General features: G+C 40.8%; 1 protein-coding gene across 2 annotated transcripts in view; it reads right to left on the bottom strand.

The window, feature by feature from the left end:
- The window catches only part of PDCD1LG2 (programmed cell death 1 ligand 2), a 58,975-nt gene extending 35,845 nt beyond the window's left edge, over window positions 1-23,130 (bottom strand). For both annotated transcript variants that reach the window (XM_010365085.2, XM_010365084.2), the window contains exons 1-2: window positions 22,850-23,130; window positions 11,066-11,134 (exon numbers count right to left, since the gene is read on the bottom strand). In XM_010365085.2, the coding sequence (XP_010363387.2) occupies window positions 11,066-11,134; window positions 22,850-23,096 (316 nt within the window). In that variant the 5' untranslated portion in view covers window positions 23,097-23,130. The remainder of the gene's footprint in view (window positions 1-11,065; window positions 11,135-22,849) is intronic.
- Between the last annotated feature and the right edge of the window lie 4,424 nt (window positions 23,131-27,554).

Genomic DNA, 27,554 nt, shown 5'->3' with positions numbered 1-27,554 from the left:
ATAAAAATGCATAAGGAGTGGCCAAACTAGTAAAGGTAGTGTTTACATCAATAAAGTGTGAAAAATGACAAAATTAGGCTGCTTCCATCATTAATGAATGGGTATTCATTGTGATGGAGGTATAGGAAAATCTTGAAGTAGTTTTGGAATAATCACAGAAGATTAGTTCAGTAGAGCTTGCTTCATTCGTTCATTCAATCATATCATTCATTCAACAAATATTTGGGGACTTCTTCTAAGCATTAGCTATTCAAGAAGTTGTTTCAGTATAAAATGTGATATGCAAGAGCATAGGATATAGTGACAGGTGAGCCTGGGTTCAAATGCTGACTATCAGGATTAGGAGTCCTTTGACTGCGAGTCCATCCTTTAATCTCTGTGAGCTTCAGCCTCTTTATCTGTAAAATGAGGTTGGACTCTACCTCTCAGTATTATGGTGGAGGCTGGACGAGGTGTTACATGTGAAGTGCCTAGATCTGTCAGGCAGTAGGCACTCAGCAAATGTTCGTTCCTTTCTTTCGTACCTTTAATTCTTGGGAAAGTGGTAATTCATATGTGGAATGCATGGTCAATCTTTATCCTCCAGGATATTTTACTAACCAGGACAGTCCATTCTCTGATCAGATTTCACAGTATAAGTAACTTTTGGGTTTTCTGCTGCTTGAATGATTCCCATTGCAGTTGTCCTCTGATTCAAGTTTTTCTTCCCACTGTCCTGCAAATCTTCGAAGGCAAAGACCAGGCTGAGTTTGCTTTGATATATCCAGTACATAGCGCATACCAAGTTCTAGTTAAGAGCTTGGCAAATAAATAACAGAAAGAGAGAGAGGGAGAAAGAAAGGATGACCCTGGTTATATATTCACCTCTGCTTTCCTTTCATCAAACTGCAACTTGCCTGTGATCACACAAATTGACCTTCTTAATTGCCACACAGCATACTTGATAGTGATATCCACAAACCTGAGATTTATTTCAAATGACCGACATTTATAGCTTGCCTCTATTCCCTGTTTTAACTATGGCTAGAACATTAATGTGACTTTCTACAGAGAGGAGTTCATGTGTGCCCAGCATTCTTTTGTGCAGGAGGGGCACAGGGGCAGGGCTATAAGGTGAGTGTATGTGTGTACAACAGTGCTAATCATATCTGCACTTGCTGTGCCAGGTTGCAAAGAACCTGAAATAATGCATGTAAAAAGAGATTTCCTGTATGATTCTTTTATTTTATTCCACTGCACACTTGGAATAGCTCTCACCTCGGAATCTCCATAATGGGACCCTCTTCAGGGCAGATCCCTTTATGATGGAAGCCATCCTTAAATACTTGAGTTATTAAGTCCCTTATAACTTAATGCAGAGCCACCTGATACCAAATCCGATCCGTCCTTGAAGAATAATATTCAACTATTCATTAAATGTGTAGTAGTCATATGCCAAGTTCAAGAATTACCTACTACTTTTACTTTTCTATAATTCTTCTCTTGTTTAATTACATATGACACACAGGAAACAGGGAAGAAAATGGGACTTACAAGGAAGGTTAGTTGCTGAGTCTGCGTAACAACAAGAATTAAATAGATGACTTTGGGTAGAGACTCTGTTGAATCTATTTAGCAAATTTATTTACTGCACTATGCTTTCGTGTCATGAGAAAGGGAACGCCTATAACTTCCTCTGGAACTCCCCTTAGTTTACAGCAGAACTCCCCTCTTTACTGCCTGGGCCTTTGATAAAAGTCCATTTTCTTCCTGTTTTTCCTGTCTGCTTTGTAAGAATATGTGCCGGGAGTGATAGGCATAAAGTATGCTCCTTTTCAGACAGGCGACATTTTTCAGCTAATATTTACAAGAGAAAACAGCAATTAGCAAACATGAATCATGTGTCTGAATAGCTCAGAATACCTAGAAGATTAATTGTTATTTGGTCTAATTTTGCCCCAAGTAAAGTTTCTAAGACATGCAAATTTTGAGCTTGATTATTCCATACAAAATAAGGGGTTTAGGAAATGCAATACATTTTTGAAATCCTGAAACATTCTTGCTTATTGTAAGTTACAGAGTCAGTCAAAACACTGTTGGAAACAATTCTATGAAGAGGTTTTTTTCTCAAGCCCAGCTACAAATTAGATTCATTAAGCAGAGGGCCTCAATCTTGACTAACATTGGAATCACCTGGGAGGCTTTTAAAACACTAATGCCCAGGCACTACTTTGGATCTGTTAAAATTAAATTATTTTGGGGATGAGGTCAGCATCATTAAAAATTTTCTTTTCCTGGGAGCTTCTCATGTGCAGACAGTATTGGGAACCATTAGTTACACAAATTAACATTTGCACTTGCAAACATCTTTTACCACCTTGCCCTTTAAAGTGTTGTCCTCAGCTTCACCTGGAAGTTAGGTAGAAGTGTAGAATTTCAGGCCTGCCCCAGACTTAGAGAATCAGGATCTGCATTTAACAAGGTCACCGTAATTTGCATGCTCATTAATGTTTGAGAAGTAGAGTTATAACACTGGTCTGCATTTGGACTGTCACTGGGAAGTAGAGTAATAGTTGATATTTCTTAAACGCAGTAAGTCAGACACTGGGCTAGCCCATCATTTCATTTGATGCTCCCAACAACTCTGCAAGGTAGATGTTGCTATCCACATTTTACAGATGGGGAAACTGAGGCTTAAAGAAGTGATGTAACTTGCCCAAGGTCAAAGAATGGTAGCTCATGGAACCAGAATTCAAATTCATCTCTGTGTCTTCAATGCATATTTATTTCTGTGCTACCAATGACTGCAGTTATGACTATATATCCACTGGCATGTGTACACTATATCCATGAGTGAGGTTTTTTTGTTTTTTTTTTTTTCTTTTTTTTGCTGTAAAGGAAAAGATGTTTGGTTTACTATTTTACATGCCACATGGTTATTAAATTAAGCTTCAATCTAGCATTGAGCTCCTGAAGGTATTAGACAAAGGAGAAAACTGGAAGGTTTCCACAGCTACAAAATTAAGCAGACAACACAGGCTTTCCATTCATTTGGGGCCCTTAACTAAACTAAAGGGCAAAACACTTGGCAAAAGCATGAAAAATTTATACATGCAGGTCCTTTTGCTAGATTAGAACACTTAACTTGATGCATTTCAAAAATTCTTGAGGGAGCTTTGCATTTTATTGCAACCAGGCATCAATGGTAGTCAGCACCTGTCACATCTTCAGGAAACACAATAAATCATTTGCATTGCCCAAGACAGCTTCCTCTTTAAGCTAAGTTTATATTTTATCCCCCACATTTAACAACAGAAGTGTAAGTTTTTTCAGACTTGCCACATAATGTACTTGAGAAGTAAGGGTGGGGTGGGAGGTGCTTTACATAGCCACATTCTTCAGAAAACTCTGAAGTTCCTGATTTAGGACAAAATTCTGCTCTATGCACCTGACTCATGCTCTGCTCAGTGTAGGAGGACTGCATGGAGACACGTCTTAGCATAGAATTCGTTTCCCCAACCTCATTCTTCTCCTTTGTATATCTCAGCAGTCAGCAGAAGTAGTTTTGGATCTAAAGATAGGCCAAGTGGAGTAACCCAGGCTGAGGTCTGTGCCCCAGAATGACCTCAGACATCACTATGGTCATTGTGGTCCCCCTGGTTTTCATCTACCTCTGGAGTATGAAGAGAGAAGAAAAACATCAATGAAAAAAGAAAGACCAGTCTTTCCTCTAAGACATGACAAGATATAAAAAATATTTCTGGGTTATAAGATATCCTTAGATTTTGAAATAAAAATGTAAGAAAAAAACAAATATCAGTGATATTTGCAAAAGGATATACACATAGGTCAATGGAATAGAAAGTTCAGAAACAGACCCACATAAATATGACTAATTGATTCTGAAGAAGATTCAAAGGCTATTGAATGGGGAAAGGATGGGTTTTTTGACAAATGGGGCTGGAACAACTGAACATCTACATGTAAAACTAAAATGAGCTTAACCTATACATCACACCTTATATAAAAATTAAAATGGATTATAAACCTTACATATAGAATATACAACTACAAAATGTGTAGAAGAAAACATAGAAGACAATCCTTTACATCTTGGGTTATGCAAAGAGTTTTTGGATGTGATACCAAGAGCATGATCCATAAAAGAAAAATTGATAAATCACACTTCATCAAAATTAAAATCTTTGCTCTGCAAAAGCACAGTTAAGAAAATGAAAAGACAAGCTACAGACTTCAAAAGAATATTTGAAAATCAATATCTGATAAATAACTTGTGTCTGGAATAAAGAACTCTTAAGGTTGGGGCAGTGGCTCACACCTGTAATCCCAGCACTTTGGGAGGCCAAGGTGGGTGGGCCACTTGAGGTCAGGGGTACGAGACAGCCTGGCCAACATGGTGAAACCCCAACTCTTCTGAAAATACAAACATTAGCCAAGCATGGTGGTGCATGCCTGTAATTGCAGCCACTCAAGAGGCTGAGGCTGGAGAATCGCTTGAACTTGGGAGGCAGAGGCTGTAGTGAGCCAGGACACTGAACTCCAGCCTGGGCAACAGAGCAAGACTGTGTCTCAAAAAAAAAAAAAAAAAAAAAAAAAAAGAGAGAGAACTTTTAAAACCTTACAATAAGAAAATAAACAACAATTAAACAATTGTTTAATTCCTTAGTATACAATTATAAAGCGTGAAATGATTTGAATGTCACCAAAGAAGATATACAATAAGTACATAAAAACTTAACTAAGGCCAGGTTCAGTGGCATATGCCTGTAATCCCAGCACTTTGGGAGGCTGAGGCAAGAGGATCACTTGAGTCCAGGAGTTTGAGACTGGCCTGGGAAACACAAGGAGATCCCATCTCTACAAAATTAAAAAAAAAAAAATTAGCCAGGCATGGTGGCATGGCCTGTAGTCCCAGCTACTACAGAGGCTGAGGTGGGAGAATCGCTTGAGCCTGAGAGGTTGAGGCTGCAGTGAGCTACGATTGTACCATTGCATTCCAATCTTGGCAACAGAGTGATACCCTATCTCAATAAAAGAAAAAAAAAGTGTGTGTGTATATATACACACACACATATATAAAATAAAATATGTATACTATCTAAGATTATATATAAAATAATATATAAATATATGTATACTTAATATCATTAGTCATTAGGAAAATGCAAATTAGAACCACTTCTACACACCTATTAGAATGACTTAAGAAAAGAGCGGGTAGCCGGGCGCGGTGGCTCAAGCCTGTAATCCCAGCACTTTGGGAGGCCGAGACGGGCGGATCATGAGGTCAGGAGATCGAGACCATCCTGGCTAATACGGTGAAACCCCGTCTCTACTAAAAAATACAAAAAACTAGCCGGGCGGCGAGGCGGGCGCCTGTAGTCCCAGCTACTCGGGAGGCTGAGACAGGAGAATGGCGTGAACCCGGGAGGCGGAGCTTGCAGTGAGCTGAGAGCCGGCCACTGCACTCCAGCCTGGGCGGCAGAGCAAGACTCCGTCTCAAAAAAAAAAAAAAAAAAAAAAAAAAGAAAAGAAAAGAGCGGGGTGTGGTGGCTCATGCCTGTAATCCCAGCACTTTGGGAGGCCAAGGTGGGTGGATCACCTGAGGTCAGGAGTTCAAGACCAGCCTGGTCAATATGGCGAAACCCCGTCTCTACTAAAAATACAAAAAATTAGCAGGGCATGGTTGTGGGTGCCTGTAATCCCAGCTACTTGGGAGGCTGAGGCAGGAGAATTGCCTGAACCTGGGAGGTGGAGGTTGCAGTGAGGCAAGATCACGGCATTGCACTCCAGCCTGGGTGACAGAGCGAGACTCTGTCTCAAAAAAAAAAAGAAAAAAAAAAAGAAAAAATAGAAAAGAATATCAGTGCTGGCAAGAATGAGGAACAACTAGAACTCTCATACACTTGCTGGTGGGAATGCAATAATTGTACAGCCACTATGGAAAAGTTTGGCGGTTTCTTATAATAAACCATACACTTACCACATGACCTAGCAATCCCACTTCTAGGTATTTATCCAAGTGAAATGAAAACCTAGGTTCACACAAAAAACCTATATGCAAATATTTATAATAACTTTATTTGTAATCACCCAAAATGGGAAATACCCAAATGTTCCCCAACTGGGGAATTTATAAACAAAATACAGTATACATACAATAGAATGTACTCAACAGCAAAAAGGTATAAATTATTGATTCACACAATATGAATGAATTTCAAATGCTTTATGTTAAGTGAAAGAAGCCAGATACAAAAGGATATCTAATGAATTATTACATTTATATGACATTCTGGAAAAGTCAAAACTATAAGGACAGAAAATAGATCAGTAGGTGTCTGGACTTAAGACTTGGGAGAAGCTTTTTGTTCGTTTGTTTGGCAGGGGATGGAACTGTCCTGGATGTTCACTGTGGTGGTGGTAGTTATATAACTAAGGATTTGTTAAAATTAATAAGATTTTTTTTAAAATAATAAATGCTATGGTATGTAAATTTAAACATACATATGTAAGTACATCCATATATACCTCCTTTAAAAATGATATAAAATGTTTTACCCTAATTTTTCACTTCAAACTTTATTTTATAGATAACATAGTAGAGCATCCAAAGAGCATACAAGTAAGGAAAGAATTAATGATTAATGGTTTGTTTGAGTTTTATTCAGAGGTAACTTTCATCACAGTCTTTAGGAGGCACACACTTTTTTCAAGCATTAATCTAGCAGAAGAAAATGGAAATAATTATAATGTCTACCAATAGGGAACTGGTTAAATAAATTACAGCATGTCCAATAAAATACATAAATCTACGTAAAAATGAGGGATGTCTATATTTACTGATTTGGAAACTATAAAGAACATACATTTATTGAATGCTTACTAAAACTTCTTTTAGTCCTCTTCAGTAATTTCTTCCATGAAAAAATAAAGGGCAGTCTGAGAGTGGTGGCTCACACCTGTGATCTCAGTGCTTTGGGAGGCTAGGGCAGGAGAACTGCTTGAGACGAGCAGTTTGAGGCCAGCCTGTGTAACATAGCAAGACCCCATCACTAAAAATATTTTAAAAATTAGCCAGACAGGGTGGTACATGCCTGTAGACCTAGCTACTCAGGAGACTGAGGTAGGAGAATCGCTTGATCCCAGGAGTTAGAAGCTACGGTGAGCTATGGTTGGGCCACTGTACTCCAGCATGGATGACAGAGCAAGACACTGTCTTTAAAAAGTTTTGTTTTAATTTAAAAAAGGTAAAAATAAAGAGCATATTGGATAGTGCTGTGAAGAGTATTTGCAAAGGAGGTTTTACTGGACTGGGGTAGGTGAAGCATTTCTGGGGAACTGGCAAAGTTCTCCTTCTTAACCTAGGTGGTGGTTACAAAAGTAATCACCTTATAGTAATGTTAAGCTTTATAGTCGTTTTATGTGGTTTTCTCTGTGATATATTTTACCACAGAAAGCTTTAAATAAATTTTCAAAATATATTTAATTAAGTAAAATGAACATCTGTGAACCTACCACCTACCTTAAGAACTAGCACATTACTAATAATGTATATCTACTGCCTGTACCAGAGGTAATTGGCATCCTGAATACTGGGCTTATCAATCTCTTCTTTACTTTTGTGTTTTTTGGGACGGAGTCTCACTCTGTCGCCCAGGCTGGAATGTAGTGGCGCAATCTTGGCTCACTGCCACCTCCGACTCCCTGATTCAAGGGATTCTCCTGCCTCAGCCTCCCAAGTAGCTGGGATTACAGGCATGTGCCACCGTGCCCAGCTAATTGTTGTATTTTTTGTAGAGATGAGGTTTCACCATGCGGGCCAGGATAGTCTTGGTCTCCTGACCTCGTGATCTGCCTGCCTCAGCCTCCCAAAGTGCTGGGATTACAGGCGTGAGCCACCACACCCGGCCTCTTCTTTACTTTTTAAGCTTTATCTTCTATATACAAGGTATGCTTAAGCAATATATTTATTTATGAAAAGGACATTGTGCTATATGTTATCTTCTGGGCTTAATTTTTATTTATTTAGTTTTTTACTCAACATTATGCTCTAAGATTCATAGATGTAATCACGTTTTTGTAATTTATCTACCTGCTGTATAATAAATTTAGTCATATTTTTTGTAATTAATTTTTTGTAATTAATTTATTCACATGCTATGTATTATATATATAATATATATATTCTATAAATATATCACGATTTCTATATCCATTCTCCAGTTGAAGTTCTTCTAGACCTACTCCTAGAATCAAATTCTCCAGGGCATTTCGGTTGTTTTTATTTATTTGTAATGTCTGAGAATACCACCATAAGTGTTTTTTTGTTTGTTTGTTTTTTTAACGGAATCTCATTCTGTCACCCAGGCTGGAGTACAGTGGTGTGATCTTAGCTCACTGTAACCTCTGCCTCCCGGGTTCAAGTGATTTTTCTGCTTCAGCTGAGTAGCTTGGAGTACAGGTGGCTGCCACCATGCCCGGCTAATTTTTTTGAATTTTTAGTAGAGAGGGGTTTCACCATGTTGGCCAGGCTGGTCTCAAACTCCTGATCTGAGGTGATCCACCTGCCTTTGCCTCCCAAACTGCTGGGATTATAGGCGTGAGTCACTGTGCCTGGCCAAGTGTTATTTTTAAAATTTAAAAATAGAAAAGAAATGTGCACCGATAGGGTACTAAGCATCATACTGATTCAATTCATGTATCTTCTTTTCTTTTCAATGAAGCATACAGGTCTGGGGCTGTACAAGGAGCAAGGAAGAAAATGTAATCCTCTGTCTGTCTGGCCAGCCTGATAGCTGTAACTCCCTCTCAGGCACTGGGTGTTGCAGTCTGATTACTCTCATATTTTTATATGAGAAATTTCTTGTATTTTTAAAATTATATTTTATTATACAAATAATACCTAATACATGCTTCTTGTAAAAAAAAAAAAAAAACCTGAATATACATAATAGATAAAATCCAGACCTCCTCCCCAGAAGTAAACACTAATTATTTCTCAGATTCTTTAGTTTTTTTGTTGTTTTCTTTTTCAGGTACCCTCCTCTGCAATCAAAACTCTTTAATTAAAGAGACATGAAATGACAAGATTTTTAAAAAAATACCGTGAGGAGAAGGCATTCTAATTTAGGTAGGTATTTAATATTTGTTTGAACTGATGTTATCTGCACAGTGGAAAGCAGAGAAGAATTCCACGTTTGTGAAGAAAGTGAGAAAGTGCTACATTTTTACTTTCCTTTCAGTTAATTCAGCAACACAATTCATTACACGTATTTTTGATTCTGTGAATGTCCAGAGTAAACATTCAGTACATATCCATGTTCAGACTTCAGTGCAAAAACCGATTCCAAAGTTGGAAGATTTATGGATTGTCTGCGATTTTTGATTACCATCATCATGGTAGCACAGTAGAGTAGAAAGGACATTAGCTTTGTGGAAATCTTGCCTGTGTCACCTGATAACTATATAATCTTGGGGAAATTAAGTACCTTTTCTGAGTTCTAGTTCCCTCACCTGCAAAATGATCGTTGTGAAGAATAAATGAACTATACCATATGTAAATTTTCTAGCACGGTATCTGGCATTTAGTGAATTCTCAATCAATGTAAATGCTCTTCCTTTTGCCCATTAGTATACCTAACTGGGAGCTAGCGCCTATCTTCATTGTCTTGTGCTGATTATCTTAAAAGAAAAGATCCTTCCTCTGTAGAAAGAGCCAATGAGGGCTAAAAAATATTGCTCCTTGTCACCCTAGCTCACTCCTTTCCTAAGAGAGAAGGCAAAAAACAAAGACAGAAAACCCAGGATCTCAATGTTTTTAAGGACAAACCCACAGAGGTTACACATTCCCCAAGTTTTTTCCTGAAGCCCCCAGTCCTGCCACAGGATGGGGAACTGCAGTGTCTTTTGACCCTCATTTCCCATATCATTCTACAGAAACTTGAAGCTGTTTTGTAGCATGGAAGTATTTGCCCCGTTTCCTTGTCTCTAAAATTCCTGCCAGGCAGGGTTCCTTGCAAAGAAAACATGAAAAGTTCCTTTAGCTGGCCCTGCAGGCAGGAGCAGAGTAGAAGTAAGCAGAATATCTCAGGGTCTTCCTTTGAGGAGGACCCCAAGTGCATGTCTCTTGTACCAGACCAGGCTGGGCAGCTCAAGGGAGTGAGAGGAATGTGACTGAGTAAAGAGTGATCTGGAACCAGTCAGTAGGGAGGAGAAAGCTCTTCGAAAGGTTATCAAGTGCCAAGGGAGCCATTATTTCTCAATCATGAGCAGAAAGATGATTTCCCATGGGGCTGGGGCTACTATCTTGAAAACTTAATCTTCTGTCCCCACCTCTGTCTCACTCTCTTACCTCTTGGTGTTCATCCAAAATAGTACACTCATGGTCCTAACTACACCCTCGAATGGTCTGAACTACCTTCCCCAGGAGAACAACCAACTGTGAAACTGCTTTTCTTCCTGCTCACCCTCATCCTCCAATAGAAGTCCTTTCTTTAAGTTCAAAGGGATAGCCTTAAGGTTCATTGTTCATTTGGGTTTTAGGAAGACTCAGTAAACCACATTAAGGTATGAATGACCAGTGGCTGCTACTGTTGCTTTTCCAAAGAGAAACTCACAAAAACAACTAATAATATGCAGAATGTCTTCAGGACATTATCTTTAGAGTAACGGTGTCCCCTGGCCATTGTCTTCTTACTCTCCCTGCCAGAAAGGAAGGTTGACAGCCGCTTGGCATCTCACCTTTAAGGGAACTCAACCCCTGCCCTCTTGTATCAGTTTAGATTTACACGTTCTGAATGATCCTGTCTTCTTGTCATTACCCTCACTGGATAGTGGGGACATATGGAGCAATATTCTCAGTCCTCGTTTCTGTCAGATAGGGACATTGGCATATATAAACCACTTTGGGGACTCTTCTTTTTGTGGTGCTTGGAATAGCCCAGAAATTATATTTCCTCTCAAAGAAAGCCCTCAGCTTGAGGACCACATTCTCATTTTTGGCTTTGGCTAGGGGCCACCACCTGCTCTTCTTTCTTAAGCCTCTCCCTCTGTCCTTTCTTACCTGTTGTCTGGTGAAGCTGCAGTTCCAGGCTCAACATTAGCAGGAGGAAGATCATGTTCTGTATTTGATCTGAAATAGACAATTGAAAGTCTCAGGGCCTTATGAAACTTTGCTGGGTCTTTGGTGCTTTGTTCACTTTTGAAAACAAGGAAACAAATTGTTTGGGGAAGGTGACAGACCGTCGTAGAGTGGAGCTGAGAGGAGAAGTTATAGGTTGATTTCCTGGAGAAGAGAAGATATAAATTAAGAGTAAGACATTCTTTATAAATCCAAATGAGAAGTTCTTTCTTTTTTAATGGCCTTTTCTGAGTATGAACCAGTCCTTGTGAACCACACATATTGGCAGTTACCTGCAGGTCTCATGAAGTTTTCCAAAGCTTTTTTCAATAGCTGACCCTTAAACCCCAAATTTGTTTGTCAAATGAATAATTGGACACCATCTTCTTTACCTGGACTGGATGTCTGGGAGTCTGACAGTTGAAAATAAGGCTCCATAGAACAGAGCTACATTCTCAAGAAATACTTGCTAGTTGACTGAGCAAAGTAGTCAAGTGCTTTTGAGTGCTGGAATTGAGCTTGCCCATCACTTGAACTACCTCTTACTAAGAGGTTTAGACGGGGAGAGTAGGGAACTGGCTCTGATGAGGGTGGGGGCTGCGCATGCCCCACCTTCGTCCTGCTCTTCCTCCCATGCTTTCTCCTTTGCTCTGAAGCTTTCTTTATCCATGGACTTCTTATGGTTGAGGAAAGGGACAGAGCACACAGCTAATCTGATAATGGTTTTGAGACCAAGGAGGCTTTCCACCTTTTATCAGCCATGGAATCATTTCTTCAAGGGAAATCTGTTGGAGCCACACATCTAAATCAGGTAACGGCAGAGCTGCTCTGAGTGTGATGAAAAGCAGTGGAGGGTTTGGATCAGGAGAATGATAGAACCTCATTTACATCATTAAAAGACAACTCAGCTTTGGTGTAGGCAATAGACTATTGCTGGGAGGGAGAGGTTACTGGCAAGATTCCAAGCGGTGAGATCAATTAGGAATGTGTTTGCAGAAATGCTGATAGCTTAGAGTAGAGGGGCTAGTGGAGGTGAGAAGTGGTCTGTTGGTGAGTTTATATATTTTTTCTTTGTTTTAAAATTTTATTTTAAAAATTTCAACAGCTTTATTAAAGTATAACTGATATGAGAGAGGGTTATATATGTATATGTGTGTATATATATTTAAAACACAGACTTTTTAAAAATGCACGACTCAGTGGTTTTTAGTATGTTCACAGAGTTGTGCAACGAACACTATTATCCAATTTTGGAACATTTTCATTACCCTAAAAAGGAACCCCTTACCCATTAGCAGAAACTTCCTGTTTCCCCTTCCCTTTCCGTGTGGCCCTTGGCAACTGCTAATCTAGTTTCTGTCTCTATCAGTTGCTTATTCTGGATACTTCATAAAAACAGAATCATACAATATGTGGACTTTTGTGGCTGGCTTTTTTTCACTGAGCATAATGTTGTCAAGGCTTATCTGTGTTGTAGCACATATCAGTACTGCATTCCTTTTTGTGACTAAATAATATTCCATTGTATGATATACCACATTTTGCTTACCCATTCATCAGTTGATGGTCATTTGGATTGTTTCTGCTTGTTGGCTATTATTAATAATGTTGCTGTGAAAACTCATATATAGTCTTTTTCTATGTATACTTTTAATTATCTTGGGTACATATATAGGAGTAGAATTGCTGAATTAAATGGTAACTCTATATTTAACTTTTTGAAGAAATTGCCGAACTATTTGTCAAATATATGATTTGGAAATATTTTCTCCCATTCTGCACATTGTCTTTTCAGTTTCTTGATAGAATCCTGTGAAGCATAAATGTTTTAATTTTGATTTTATTTAATTTTAAAACACAAATTGATTTTAAGTAAAAAAAATCCAATTTATCTACTTTTTTCTTTTATTGTTGTGCTTTAGATGTCACATCTAAGAAACCATGGCCTAGTCAAGGTCACAAGATTTACATCTGTATTTTCTGCTAAGATAAACATAAATGGAGCAATTGTACAACTGGATGTCCACATGCAAAAGAACAAATTTGGAGCCTTACCATAAACAAAAGTTAAACAAAATGGATCAAAAACCTAAATATAAGAACTTTAGTTCCAAATTTGTTCTATTGATCATGGGCATGCAGTTGTGCCTGTACAATTTGTTGATGAAATTATTCTTTCCTTATTGAACTGTCTTGGCACCCTTGCAAAACATTAATTGATCATATATATAAGGACGTAGTTCTGGACTCTTGATTCTATTTTATTGAACTATATGTCTATCCTATGTCAGTACCACACAGTGTTGATTACTGTAGTTTTGTAGTAAGTTTTGAAATTGGAAAGTGTGAGTCCTCCAACTTTGTTAGTCTTTTTCAAGATTTTTTTTTAGGGGGCTATTCTGGCTTCCTTACATTTTCAAATGAATTTTAGGGTCAACTTGCTCATTTCTCAGACAAAGGAAGCTGGAATTTTGGTAGGGATTGCATTGAATCCATAGATCAATTTGGGGGAATACAGCCAGCTAAATAGTATTTAGTCTTCCAATTCATGAATACAGTATGTCTTTCCTTTATTTAGGCTTTCTATAGTTTGAAAAAAGATCTGAGGGAACTGCTGACAGGCTGGATATATAGTTTGAAAAAAATAGAGAAACTGGGAAAATTCCTAAGTTTGGGGCTTGAATCACTAGGGCAATGGAGATGCTATTTATTAAAATGAAGAAGTCTGAGGGAGAAGCAAATTATGGAAGGGGAAAAAGAGTTGTTTGGTGTAGATTTGGTTTGAAATGCCTATTAGATATACAAGTGGAGGTGTTTAGTAGGCAGTTGGGGTAGAGATGTAAATTTAGGAGTCATCAATGCAGAAATGTTAAAGATTTAAAGTCATGGATATCTGCATTACATCACATACAGAAAGATAGGAAAGGGAGTGCCCAAGGACTGAGACATGGGATATTCCAACATTTATAGATCTTTGTGAGGAGAGGTCACCAGCAGAGAAGACTGAGAGGAAGGATACAAAGGCAAATGGCAGTGTGTATTATCTATGCATTTTATTTTCTGTATTCTGATGCTTTGACACTTGGGGCCTTGCTGACCCTGAAGAGACTGCCCCTCCCAGGGTTAGCCAATTCTAACCTCTAAGAGAGAGTAAACCACTTGCTCATGAGCACACCTTTCAAATGCAAACCAACCCATTCCAGAGCCCATACCGACAGCTGCCTCATTTATTGGAGGCTTTCACATTCCCAACACTATGCACCTGCCCTAATCACCGGAGGGCCAAGTACCAGAAGACTAGGGAGAGCCCCTATGCCCCAGAGACTGCTGAAATTATTCATATTAGCTAATCCTAACTCCACTCACCCTGCCTCACACATTTCTTCCTGTTGAAACCACAATAAAGATCTTGCCCACCCCCTACCCGCCTCCCGGCTGACCCTGGTGCTTCCCCATGTGGCCCCTTGTGGCATGGTGTGCTCCCTTCTCTTGGGATCTGTGAGTACAACATACATTTTTCAATGGCAGTCATTTCCTGATATGTTGACCTCACCATACCTAAATAATAATAAAACCTATATTTTAAAACACAGGGCTACAAAGGAGTGATCAGTAGAGCCAAATACTCTTGAGAGTTGCATTTAGCAGTATGGAGGTCATGGATGATCCTAACAAGCACAGTATCAGCGAGTTTTGTACAGATGAAAGCTTGAATAGGTTCAAAAGAGAATGGGTAAAGATGTGGTGACAAATATAGGCAACTCTCTCAAGAAGAGTGCTATAGAAAGGAGAAGAGAAATGAGTCAGTAGCTAGAGGGAAATGTAAGGTCCTCAGTGAGCTGTATTCTTGCTTTTGTTTTAGAAAGGGAGATCTTAGTGCTTTCCACAGGGAAATGCTCATGTCATCCCTTAGCTTGACCTGAAGATACCTTTCCTTATCAAAATGCAAATATATCCAAGAAAGGTATCATCTTAAGCTGCACGAACAGGCCTGGCACTTGCCAGCATTCTTATTTTTAGAGCATGAAAGGACAGCAGGTAACAGGTCTAGCAACAGAAAAGACTCCTGGATCACACGCCACTGGCTTTAACTTCCCCTTCTTCCTTGCCCTTCCACAGGGACTTTCCTGGCACACTCTCCTTGAGCAAACTGAGGAACAGACACTGTTATAAAGATACTTTCCAACAAGTAGCTTCCTTTCCTACTAATCCTCCTCTAGGAAAAGTATGGTTTATGAAATGGGTAAGAGCTCAGGCTCTAAAATCAGACACATCTGGGTTTAATCCTGGTTTTACAAATTGTAAGCCTCTAACACCTTGGACAAATTTTGAAAAATCTTTGTGCCTTGTTTTCCTATTATGCTAATAGTAACAACACCCACCTTGAGCTAGAATCTTGGGGGTCATCTTAGACCTCTGCATTTCTCATCTCACAAATATGGTCCATCCCCTACTCCTGCTAATTCTCCCTCCTGGATACTTTTTGCATGATGGCTCTCCTTTCTTCCACCCCACTGCCATCACTTTAATTCAGCTTCTTATCATTTCTTCTCATACCATAGCAGAGCCTTCTTACTGCTATTTTTACCTTTAGTCTTGCCTTCCTCTGCTGCATCCTCCACTTACTGAGGTGAAGGACAAGAACCTTGGAGTCATCTTGAGTCCTTTCTTTTCTCATTCTACGTCTGATTCATTAACAAACCCTATTGGCCCTTCCTTCAAATATATCCAGAATCTGACCATTTCTCACCAGCTCCACTGCTTCCATATCAGTCAGAGTCATTGTCATCTCTCATAGTGATTTCTGCAGTAGTCTGACAACTGGATTCTGATTCCAATTTTGCCTTCCTGCAGTTGATTCTGCAGCCAGAGTGGTTTTTAAAAAATAAAGGTCAAACCATATCTGCTTAAAACCTTCTGATGGCTCAACATTTCACTCAGTGTAAAACCCAGTTTTTTCAACAGCCAAGACAAGAGGGCCCTCTGTCTTGGACCCCATGCTTTAGAGGACCCCACTGTGCCCATCCTTCTTCCTGAGGGTAAGGTGTTTGCAAGGCTAAGAGGTGTTATCTGGAGCCTTTGACCTACCAACCGCCATCCATTGCAGTCTGTCCTTGAAACACTGGAATTCCCAGTCTGAATGGCCTTAAGCCTGCTTCCAGGCCTGTGTGGCCTCTTCCACAGGTCCAATCCCTAAGGGAGGACCTTGCTGCCAGTGTACATGTGCCTCTACCTGGACACTTTCATTGTTCTTTCTCCTGAGACTGTCTTATATAAAATTGCAAGAGCACTCCAACCCTACCCCAGCATTCCCAACAATCCTCAGTCATCTTTTCTTCCCCAAAGCAGTCATTACCATCTAATATACCATATAGGCTTCTCTCTGTTGCCCAGGCTGGAGTCAGTGGCACAATCATAGCTCACAGTGATGGCAGCACCTGCCCATTTAGAGTAGCTGCAGCAGGGGAGGTGTGGCCAGGGGAGCCAAGAACAGGTGGGAGTCCCACCCCCTAATGAGTTGGCAGGGTGGGAGCCCCATGCTCCCAGGCACCCCTGCAGCTGCCCAGCTGTGGCTCTGGACCCAGGTATCTCTGTATTCTCAGGGGCCCAGGAAGTCCCCTGCTCCCACAAGCTTGAAGGTGGCTGCTCCCGCTCCCTGGCCTCTCCCCAATCCTGGCGACTGCTACTGGGTGAAGCAAAGTTGTAGACAAGCCTAGGTGCTGTCACAACCCGGCCAGGCATGTGGGTGCTCAGGGTGGTGCTGACACACTAGCCCCCTGCTGCCTCGACCTCTTCCAGATGTTAAGTGCTCACAAGCACAGGAGGGAGGCTGAGCAGGGGCTGAGGGTGGCTCAGGGCAGGCCTGCAGGCACCCCTTGGCACGAACAGCCTAGGCGTCATGGACAGTATGTTGATGGCAAGAGGCAGACAGGTTCCTTGGCAGAAAGGGGTTAGGTCCCTGGTGAAACCCAACCTTCAAGCCAGGGATGGCCCAAAGCCTGGGGGCCAGGTTGCCAAATGTGGGTGGAGTCCACAGCCTGTGGTAAGAACTTACAGTGCTTTTTCTGGGCCCTTCCATGGCTGCCCATGGGCCAATCAGCACGTGCTTCCTCCCTTCTGAGCCTGTAAAAACCCTGGACTCGGCCGGGTGCAGTGGTTCATGCCTATAATCCCAGCACTTTGGGAAGCTGAGGCCAGCGAATCACGAAGTCAGGAGTTTGAGACTACCCCTGGCCAACATGGCAAAACCCCGTCTCTACTAAAAATACAAAAAATTAGCTGAGTGTGGTGGCGGGCGCCTGTAATCACAGCTACTTGGGAGGCTGAGGCACGAGAATCGCTTGAATCCAGGAGGCAGTGGTTGCAGTGAACTGAGATTGCACCACTGCACTTCAGCCCTGGTGACAGAGTGAGACTCCATCTCAAAAAAACAAAACAAACAAAAAAACCTGGACTCAGCCAGACTTGAACAGACACTGGGACTACCAGCTGTGGGAAGGAGCTGCTTACTTCAGGTCTCCTCTCTCTCTCTCTCTCTCTCTCTCTCTCTCTCTCTCTCTCTCTCTCCCTCCCTCCCCCTCTGATGGAGTCTTGCTATCTCACCCAGGCTGGAGTGCAGTGGTGTGATCACAGCTAACTGCAACCTCGCCTCCTGGGTTCAAGTGATTCTCCTGCCTCAGTCTCCTGAGTAACTGGGACAACAGGCATGCACAACTGTGCCTGGCTAATTTTTCGTATTTTTAGTAGAGACAGGGTTTCACTGTCTTGGCCAAGCTGGTCTCAAACTCCTGACCTTGTGATCTACCCGCCTCGGCCTCTCAAAGTGCTGGGATTACAGGTGTGAGTCACCTTGCCTGGCTCGGGTCTCCTCAACTCTCTGGGATGACCTGCCTGTGGTAAGGAGCTATCCATTGTGGGTCTCCTCTCTGCTGAGAGCTGAACACTCGTTGGGACCACCTGCCACTTTGGGTCTCCTGAAAGCTCCTGAAAGTTGTTCTGTCACTCAATGAAGCTCCTCTCTGCCTTGCTCACCCTCCAGTTGTCCGCATACCTCATTTTTTCTGGACAAGGGACAAGAACTCAGGACCTGCCGAATGGTGGACTGAAAGAGCTGTAACACCAACACTTCTTTAGCTGAATGAGCATTGTGCTGACTTTCTCCAGGAAACAAAATGAACATGTTCAAACAACCATGCCACCTCTGGTTGTGACAATACCAAAGGAGTATCTTTAGTCTCCCCTTTTAAAATTCACTTGTGTTTTGTAAATACATTTCTTGATGTCTATTCCTATGTGGCTGTCCATTTTCATCTTAATAGTATTGGGCGGAGTTAGAAACTAGAAATCAACAAGTTCTCTAATATCTGGGTCTCTTGACCAAACCATAGGTAGTGAACAGAAATGCTTGTGGGAACTTGGACAAGGTATGTAAAAAATACTTTGCAAGTGGTAAACATTCTTCACATTCATTGTCGTTATCACTTATAAGGGTGGTAATCTTTGGTCTAAAAATCCCATGAATTCGTATATGACCACTCCTCTCACTAACTTCAATAAGATCTCACCTGGTAAAAATCTACCCATTTTTTAAGACTCACTCAGGGCCACTTCCTTCAAAAATCCTCCCCTGAGCTTCCCAAGCAAATGTCTGCAGAACTATTGTGCCTCTCAGGATATTTCTTGTCTGCTTTGTATTTATCAGTTCATACTCAATTTTGATCTTATTTTGTCTTTTTTTTTTCTTTAGAGACTAGGTCTCACTCATTGCCCAGCCTGGAGTGTAGTGGCTATTTACAGGTGTGATCATAGAGCACTGCAGCCTCAAATTCCTGGCCTCAAGCAAACTCTGGCTTCAAGTGATCCTCCTGCCCCAGCCTCCCAAGTAGCTGGGACTATAGTTGTGGGCTACCTTGCCCAGCTTATTCTGCTTATTTCTACATAAAAGTATCAATTTACACAATTGCATTAGGAAGTTGTATCTTTCCAGAGAAATCAAGGAAACATCTGTAAATTCTGGGGATAAGTTTGTAAACAGAAAAATGAGGAAATTTTTTTCAAGCAAAATTTGCAAGAGGATCAAAAATGATGGTAGGTTCTAGCAGTTTCACTTCTTGGTTGCTATAGGCCTAGTTTCTTGCCGTTTCTACTGTCTGTGGAGATCTATACCAAATTGATAGATGAAATACAAATAATTGTGGTGCTGAAGCTTTAATTATCTCTTTCTTTTATTCAGAACATTTACTTGGTATTTACTATGTGCCAAGCTCTAGTATACAAAGGTGAATAAGACACAGCCAGTGCTTTTATGGAATTCTCTGGTCTGTGCAATAAGTGAGGCATAGACATTCTATGAAAATATCTCAAGAATCCTAGCAAATCATTCCTTTGTGTAGTAATAACCAGCCTAAAGGATCATGTTTGTAAAATACTTCATTATTTGCTAAATACTGACAGTCTTATCCCATTTGCCTCTTCCCTCTCCCAGTGTCTAGTAGAGCCCTGACTATCCATAAAGACCTAGATAAATACATACCCAATTGATCTGAAATACCTGAACTAACCACTGTTTTGAAGCCAAGTGTCTAAGACAGTAATTGTAATTAGCAATGTCTGAACATAATCTGAATTTGAATGCCTTTGGGCAAGTTATGCAGAGTTTGCCCCAGGTCCTACCATTCTCCATTGTATTAGACCTAGCTGGATTCACTTATTTTTGTTGCCTGCCAAACCCAGTGGGTATTTGAGTTTTGGGGGGATCTTAGAGCCAGTACTCTGCTTTCATAGGTATATGAGTAATTATTTGATCTCTAAACCATTTGTGTCATGGATAGACTACCAGTAGCCTTAAGATGCTATTCTACTGAATTTAATGGAGCACTTCAGTTCAAATTAAATCTCAATTTTTTAAGCAATAAACAACGAGTTCCCACTTTTTATAAGCCTTTATATTAGAAAGTTGTGAGAATTCATAGAAGAATTCACCATTGGAGAATTCCTAGAGGGTTTCCTCTAAGAAAGGGCCCTTACCCTTAAAGACATTGTACAATAATTGGAAGGTTAAAACTCTCATACATGAAAAATAGTAAAACTGATATAAAACAAGGGATAAAATTGCAAAAGCCCTAGAAGTTGACTAGAGGAAGGGAGACTTCCCAGAGGGGTAGGATTTGAACTGGGCCTTTGAAGCACTGGTAGGATTTGGGGTTGAAGCTATTCTAAAGGGCACTGCATAGCTGACTCAGAAGCAGTCTCAGAGGTGCAAATGCACAGGCATGTTGAGTGGACAATGAACAGAGTAATTTGGCTGGACACTTAGGTTGAGAATGTCAAGGGCTTAATGCCAGGCAGAGCTGCCAATGGGTAGATGGTGGCAGTCACTCAAAAAACAGAGTGACAATACCAAAGGAGTATCTGAAAAAGATTAAATCTAATTTTTTTTTCAGTATAGAATTGAGGGTGGATGGAATTGGCAGACAGCCACTCAATTAGGGAGTCACTGTATTCATCTAGATGTTTGGTAACAAGGCCCTAACTTCAGGTCAGAAAAAGGAAGCAAGGAAGAGAAAGAAGAAATATATAAGACAATTGCAAAACAATTCACTACTGATCAGCCATGCACAAAAGACAAAGAGAAAAGCAACAAGATTGACTGTGGTTTTAAGGCCAGACCAGCAAGACAATATTGGAGCCATGGGGGAGCAAGGGGTGGCAGGGAGAAATAGAAGATCGGGAGCTGATTTTAGAGGGAAGACAGTAAGTTTAGTTTTAGTCTAGGCAAGGCGTAAGTGTTCCAAAAAATTACAGGTCCAGAGTTTGGTACAAAATTTAGGGCTAAAGATAAAGAAGTTATTTCTATTATGGAAATGTTAGTTGATATTGAGGAATGAATGAACCATCTGATGGGGAGAATATAAAAAGAAAGAAAGATTATAAAGAAAAGATCTGAACTCAAGAATGTCCCAAAATTTGGAGAGCATGAACAGAGGACCAGTGAAGAAGGCAGAGACAAGGTGATCAGAAGAGTATCTGAAGCTCCCCCAGAGCAGTACTTCTGAGGCAATGCAGGAAAGTCCCTCAAAGCAGGGGCAGTTCATCATAGGGAGCTGTGAAGACTAAGAACTGGAAGTCAGCCCACAGGTGTGTTAGAAACAGCTGGAAGGCATCAGAGGTACTGGGGCTAGATAACCTTTCAGATGCCTTTGTCTATCCTGGACTTCTGTGGATTGATTTGAAGGTTATCAAGCCCAGCTACAGTGGAGCAGGGTGTGGCATGAGAAGGTGATACTGCAGTTGCCCCTTTGCAGAGTAACCCAAGTATGCAACAATTAAGACATATGACACATTTGGACATTAGTATGTGGAATTGAAATGACACACAACAATCTGTTGGTTGCTGTCCAATGTATTGTAAAGCAAATATACTCTGAAGCATGACCCATAATACTATCTCTACCATCTCCTTTTTCAAATCAACCTCAAACTTCCCCCTGTCCATTACACAAACATTTCATTTCTAGTGATTCTCCTGACATTTCATCAAATAAATCCATTCAACAATTCGGCAAGCACCCAATAAGCACCTATGTGTATTGCCAGGCACTGCACTAGCAACTTGGGACTCAGAGCACCTTAAAGGTGTGCTTCTTGCCTGTGAGGAGCTCTAGTTCAATGGAAAAGCTCACAAACAGGAGAAATCTGGGGAGAAGATACCCTGAAGCAGCAGACAACAAAGAGCCTGCTGATGGGGAGAGCTCAAGTAACGAAGGCACATAGATCAGGTTCCATTGGCAAGAGCAGCAGGAGCAGGATTGTTCATCCACTCACAGAATCTTAGGCTTGGAAAGGAGCTTGGAGGACATCCAGGCCAACTCCGTATTTGACTCTGATACAACTGTCTCATTACTGCTCACACTGAATATTTTTACTCTGCATTTTGTCAGTTTAGGTCTCTCACTCCCTGCCCCTCAGAGCCATAGTATTTTAGGGTTAAAAGTCCTGATTAGTCGGTAATCTCACTCAAGCTTAGCCTTTCCACCTCCATCCCCTCCACATGAACCCACTGTCATTGTTCTTCTACTCAGTGCACCCAGGTGCTGAGCAATCAGTAGCAATTATTGCAGTTCTCTTTAATTTTTCTACCTTTTCTCTGATCATTTTATATGGAAAAAATAAGCCTTTCCATAGTCCCCAAATCATGCTTTTGTTCGATAATGATTGCCTCTATAAGTTATTAAGATAATAGTTTTGGGTTTTTTTGTTTTTGTTCCCCCGCCCCCACCCCCGCACCAACAGCTGACTCTTAGGCATAGCTTGTAAACAAAGACCAGCCTGGAGTGATCACTGTCTGCTAAATGGATAATCACAAACAGATGTCAGTCATAGGAAAACAGATTTTTAAGTTCTTCACCATTAAGCCTCTGAAAACTCTAAGCCGAGAGACAGTCTTAAGAATAGTTAAATTATTTACAGTGCACCTATTTGATGCAGAAAATATCTCACCTTATAAAAGTGAGCAACAAGAATAATATGCATAGGGACAAGTGAGAGAAATCTGGGGGCAGGAGGACATTAGCTTATTTGTGCCCCTCAGCACAATTTCTGAGGCAGAATGTCTCTTGCCTCAAATGGTGTGGAGAGAAGGTAGGCCACCCTTTCCCCACCCTGGCAGCCTCATCATGGTCCACAACATAAACAGTATGAGAGTATCTCAACCCACTCGTTACTCACATGAGGACTTGTCGCAGCTCCACAGGTAAAGATGCAAAAGAAAACAACAAAAAACAGTTGCTGTTTCCGTTAGATTTCCTTGTAGTAGCCACCAAAATGAACAACCAAAAGGAAAAACAAAATCATCAACATGCAGTAGCTCCCAACCCAGGATTCTTTCTAGCTGGGACATATGAGGATGGGTGACAAAAAAGCACTCAGAATTTGGCGTTAAGATATATTCACTGAGAGAAGAAAAATTGTCCATTCAGTTTAAAGTTTACCATAACATGAGAGTGAGTCAAACCAGAACTAGTCCTGAGGAACTGACGAAAGCCTGGCTTATTTGGAAAGTTTTGGTTTTGCTTTTAGCAGTTTGTCTTGAATGGGATTGCATTTCTGATTTGGCTCTCGGCTTAGCTATGGTTGGTGTTTAGCAATACTAGTGATTTTTGTAAGTTCATGTGGGATCCTGAAACTTTGCTGAAGTTTATCAGCTGAAGGAGCTTTTGGGCTGAGACTATGGGATTTTCTAGATGTAAAATTATGTCATCTGCAAACATGGGTAGTTTGACTTCTTCTCTTCCTTCTTGGATGCCTTTTCTTTCTTTCTCTTGCCTGATTGCTCTGGCCAGGACTTCCAATAGTACGTTGAATGGGAGTGGTGAGAGAGGGCAGCCTTGTCTTGTACCGGTTTTCAAGGGGCATGCTTCCAGCTTTTGCCCCTTCAGTGAGATGTTGGCCGTGGGTTCATCATAGATGGCTCTTACTATTTTGAGGTATGTTCCTTCAATACATAGTTTTTTGGGAGTTTTTTTTTTTAACATCCCTTGAGAGTTTTTAGCACCCTTTAATTCCCTCTCTTTCCCCTGTTCCTAAATGTGCTCCAGCTTCCCAGTGTCCCTGGAGCACATTTAGGAATAGGGGAAAGGGACAGAATGAAGAATATCAGCATGTCTTAGTGCTGTGCCAGGAAATTTACTCATTTCCTAGGGCTTCTGTAACACATGACCTCAAGTCCTTGGCACTCCCTGACTTATAGTTGCATCACTCCAATCTCTGCCTCCATATTCAAATAACATTCTTTTCTGTGTGTATCTCTATGTTCCTCTCCTCTTATGAGGATACCATCCGTTGGATTAGTGCCCACCCTAATGCAGTATGACCTCATTTAGACTACATCTGCATAGACCCTATTTCCAAATAAAGTCACATTCTGAGGTCCTCAGTAGACACGAATTTGGGGGGAACATTATTCAGCCAACCTCAGTTCATTTCATAGTGCCTCATTTCATTCTCAGTGCAATATGTGGTTTAGAGTTAGACCCATTTTACACATGAGAAAACAGGACCAAGATCAAGCAAAGTTGCCTTAGTTGCATGGCTGAATTTGAACTCTGACCTCAGTGGCCCCACTATACCCTGAGGCTTGTGATTGGTGAGATTAAAACCACATGGCAAGAAAAGGCCAACTTGAATATAGGCCTGAATGATCAATCCTTCTCCTGCTGCCTTCCGCCCTTTTCCTTGTGCTTGTAGGAGTAGGATGAGCAGAGATGTGGGGCTGAACACTCAGAGGATTTTTTAAGAAAACATCTCTCCTTGCCTGGGCTTAGAGCCTTCCCTGCCTCCTTGTTTCTTCTGCAAAAGCAAGGCTCTCCTTTCTTCCTCTTTGTCCTGTATCCTCTTTTCGCTCCATCCCTTGAACAAGAAGTACTTTAAGAAGTACTACAAAGCTGTGTAGTACCTATAAATGGGAGTGGCTGCCTAGACTGCAAGAGTTGGGACTGTGACTGTGGGACCCATGCTTCCTCTGGGGATCTGCTTCTACACCTATGGCTCTAGGCTTGTGGTTTCCTTAGGAGTTGCCATTCTCTTACCTCACCCACGGTTCCTGGCCACAGTGACTGACTGAGGAATGGACATATGTCCCTTGTGTGGCTTTGAGTTTTAGTATCTATGGAAACCACACCACACCTGCCAGAGTTCCTGTCCTTCTTTAGGAGTGAGGTGCACTCACCACAATTTCCTTTCCACTCTCTTGGGTAGCCTTTCTCCAGACTTGGCCTGCCTCTCCTCTTCACACTTTCCTTTGGGCAGTTCGGCTCTGTTTCTCCACAGTTTAGGGCATCCTGAAGCAAAGGAAGGCCCAGGTATTTTCACAACAAGGCCAAATAAAACTCAAGCTAGTATCTCAGCACATTAGCCTGCCTCATAAATCTGTATGTCTAGAGAAAATAATGGAGGGACACAAACCAAAGTGTTAATAAAGGCATTTCTGGGTGGAGGACTTGCAGGTAACTTTTTTGGTTTTTTGTTAAACTTTTATTTTACATAGGTAAACTCGTGTCATGGAGGTTTGTCATACAGATTATTTTGTCACCTAGATACTAAGCCTAGAACCCAGTAATTTTTTTTTCTTTTTCTTTTTTTTGCTCTTCTCCCTCCTCCCCGGGGCCTCCACCCTCGGATAGGCTCCAGTGTGTGTTGTTCCCCTCTTTGTGTCCATGTGTTCTTATCACTTAGCTCCCACTTATCTGTGAAAACATGCAGTATTTGGTTTTCTGTTCCTGCGTTAATTTGCTAAGGATAATGGCTTCCAGCTCCATCCAAGTTCCTGCAAAGGATATGCTCTTTTTTATAGCTGTATAGTATTCCATGGTGTATTTGTACCACATTTTCTTTATCTAATCTGTCATTGATGGGCATTTAGGTAGATTCCATGTCTTTGCTATTGTGACTAGTGCTATGATGAACATGTGTGTGCATGTTTCTTTGTGATAGAATGATTTACATTCCTTTGGGTATATACCCAGTAACGGGATTGCTAGATTGAATGGTAGTTCTGTTTTTAGCTCTTTGAGGAATTGCCACACTGCCTCCACAGTGGTTGAACTAATTTACACTCTACCAATAGTGTATAAGCATTCCCTTTTCTCCACAACCTTGTCAGCATGGTATTTGTTAACTTTTTTTTTTTTTTGAGATGGAGTCTCACTCTGTCACCCAGGCTAGAGTGCAGTGGTGCTATCTCAGCTCACTGCAAGCTCCACCTCCTGGGTTCATGCTATTCTCCTGCTTCCGCCTCCCTAGTAGCTGGGACTATAGGTGCCTGCCACCATGCCTGGTGAATTTTTTTGTATTTTTAGTAGAGATGGGGTTTCACCATGTTAGCCTGGATGGTCTGGATCTCCTGACCTTGTGATTCACCTGGCCTTGGCCTCCCAAAGTGCTGGGATTACAGGTGTGAGCCACCACGCCTGGCCAACTTATTAACTTTTTAATAATAGCCATTCTGACTAGTGTGAGATGAACTCTCACTGTGATTTTGATTTGCATTTCTTTAACGATCAGTAATACTGAGCTTTTTATATGCTTGTTTGCCACGTGTATGTCTTCTTTTGAAAAACGCCTGTTCATGTCCTTTGCTTACTTTTTAATTGGGTTGTTTTTTTCTTGTAAATTTGTTTAAGTTCCTTATAGATACTGGATATTAGACCTTTGTCAGATGCATAGTTTGCAAAAGTTTCCTCCCATTCTGTAGATTGTGTGTTTACTTTGTCGATAGTTTCTGTTGCTGCATAGAAGCTCTTTAGTTTAATTAGATCCCATTTGTCATTTTTTGCTTTTGTTGCAATTGCTTTTGGTGTCTTTGTCATGATATCTTCACTCACTTGTATGTCCAGAATGGTATTGCCTATGTTGTCTTCCAGGGATTTTTTTATAGTTTTAGGTTTTACATTTAAGTTATTAATCCATCTTGAGTTGATTTTTGTATCTGGTATAAGGAAGGAGTCTAGTTTCCATTTTCTGTATATGGCTAGCCAGTTATCCCAGCACCCGTTATTGAGTAGGAAGTCCTTTCTCCATAGCTTGTTTTTGTCAACTTTGTCAAAGATCAGATAGTTGTAGGTGTGCAGCCTTATTTCTAGGTTCTCTATTCTGTTCCATTGGTCTATGTGTCTGTTTTTGTACCAGAACCATGGTGTTTTGGTTACTGTACCCCTGTAGTATAGTCTGGCTTTGTTATTTTTGCTTTGATTGCCTTGGCTATTTGGGCTCTTTGTTGGTTCCATATAAATTTTAAAATATTTGTTTCTAGTTCAGTGAAGAATATCACTGGTAGTTTGGTAGAAACAGCATTGAATCTATAAATTGCTTTGGGCAGTATGGTTGTTTTAATGATATTGATTCTTCCTATCCATGAGCATGGAATGTTTTCCCATTTGTTTGTGTAATGTCTAATTTCTTTGAGCAGTATTTTGTAATTCTCATTGTAGAGCTCTTTCACCTCCCTGTTTAGCTGTGTTCGTAGGTATTTTGTCTTTTTTTGTGGAAATTGCAAATGGAAATGTTTTCCTGGTTTGGCTCTCAGCTTGGCCGTTGCTGGTATATAGGAATGCTTGTGATTTTTGTACATTTATTTTGTATCCTGGAACTTTGCTGAAGTTGTTTATCAGCTTAAGGAGCATTTGGGCTGAGACTTGGGGGTTTTCTAGATATAGAATCATGTCATCTGCAAAGAGGGATAGTTTAACTTCCCCTCTTCCTATTTGGATGCCTTTTCTTTCTTTTTCTTGCCTGATTGCTCTGGCCAGGACTTCCAATACTGTGTTGAATAGGAGTGGTGAGAGAGGGCATCCCTGTCTTGTGCTGGTTTTCAAGGGGAATGCTTCCAGCCTTTGTCTATTCAATATGATGTTCGCCGTGAGTTTGTCATAGTTGG

Source organism: Rhinopithecus roxellana, chromosome 16, assembly GCF_007565055.1.
Source record: "Rhinopithecus roxellana isolate Shanxi Qingling chromosome 16, ASM756505v1, whole genome shotgun sequence".
Taxonomy (NCBI): domain Eukaryota; kingdom Metazoa; phylum Chordata; class Mammalia; order Primates; family Cercopithecidae; genus Rhinopithecus; species Rhinopithecus roxellana.
Note: the sequence above shows the minus strand (reverse complement) of the source record. Positions and strands in the feature narration are given on the sequence as shown.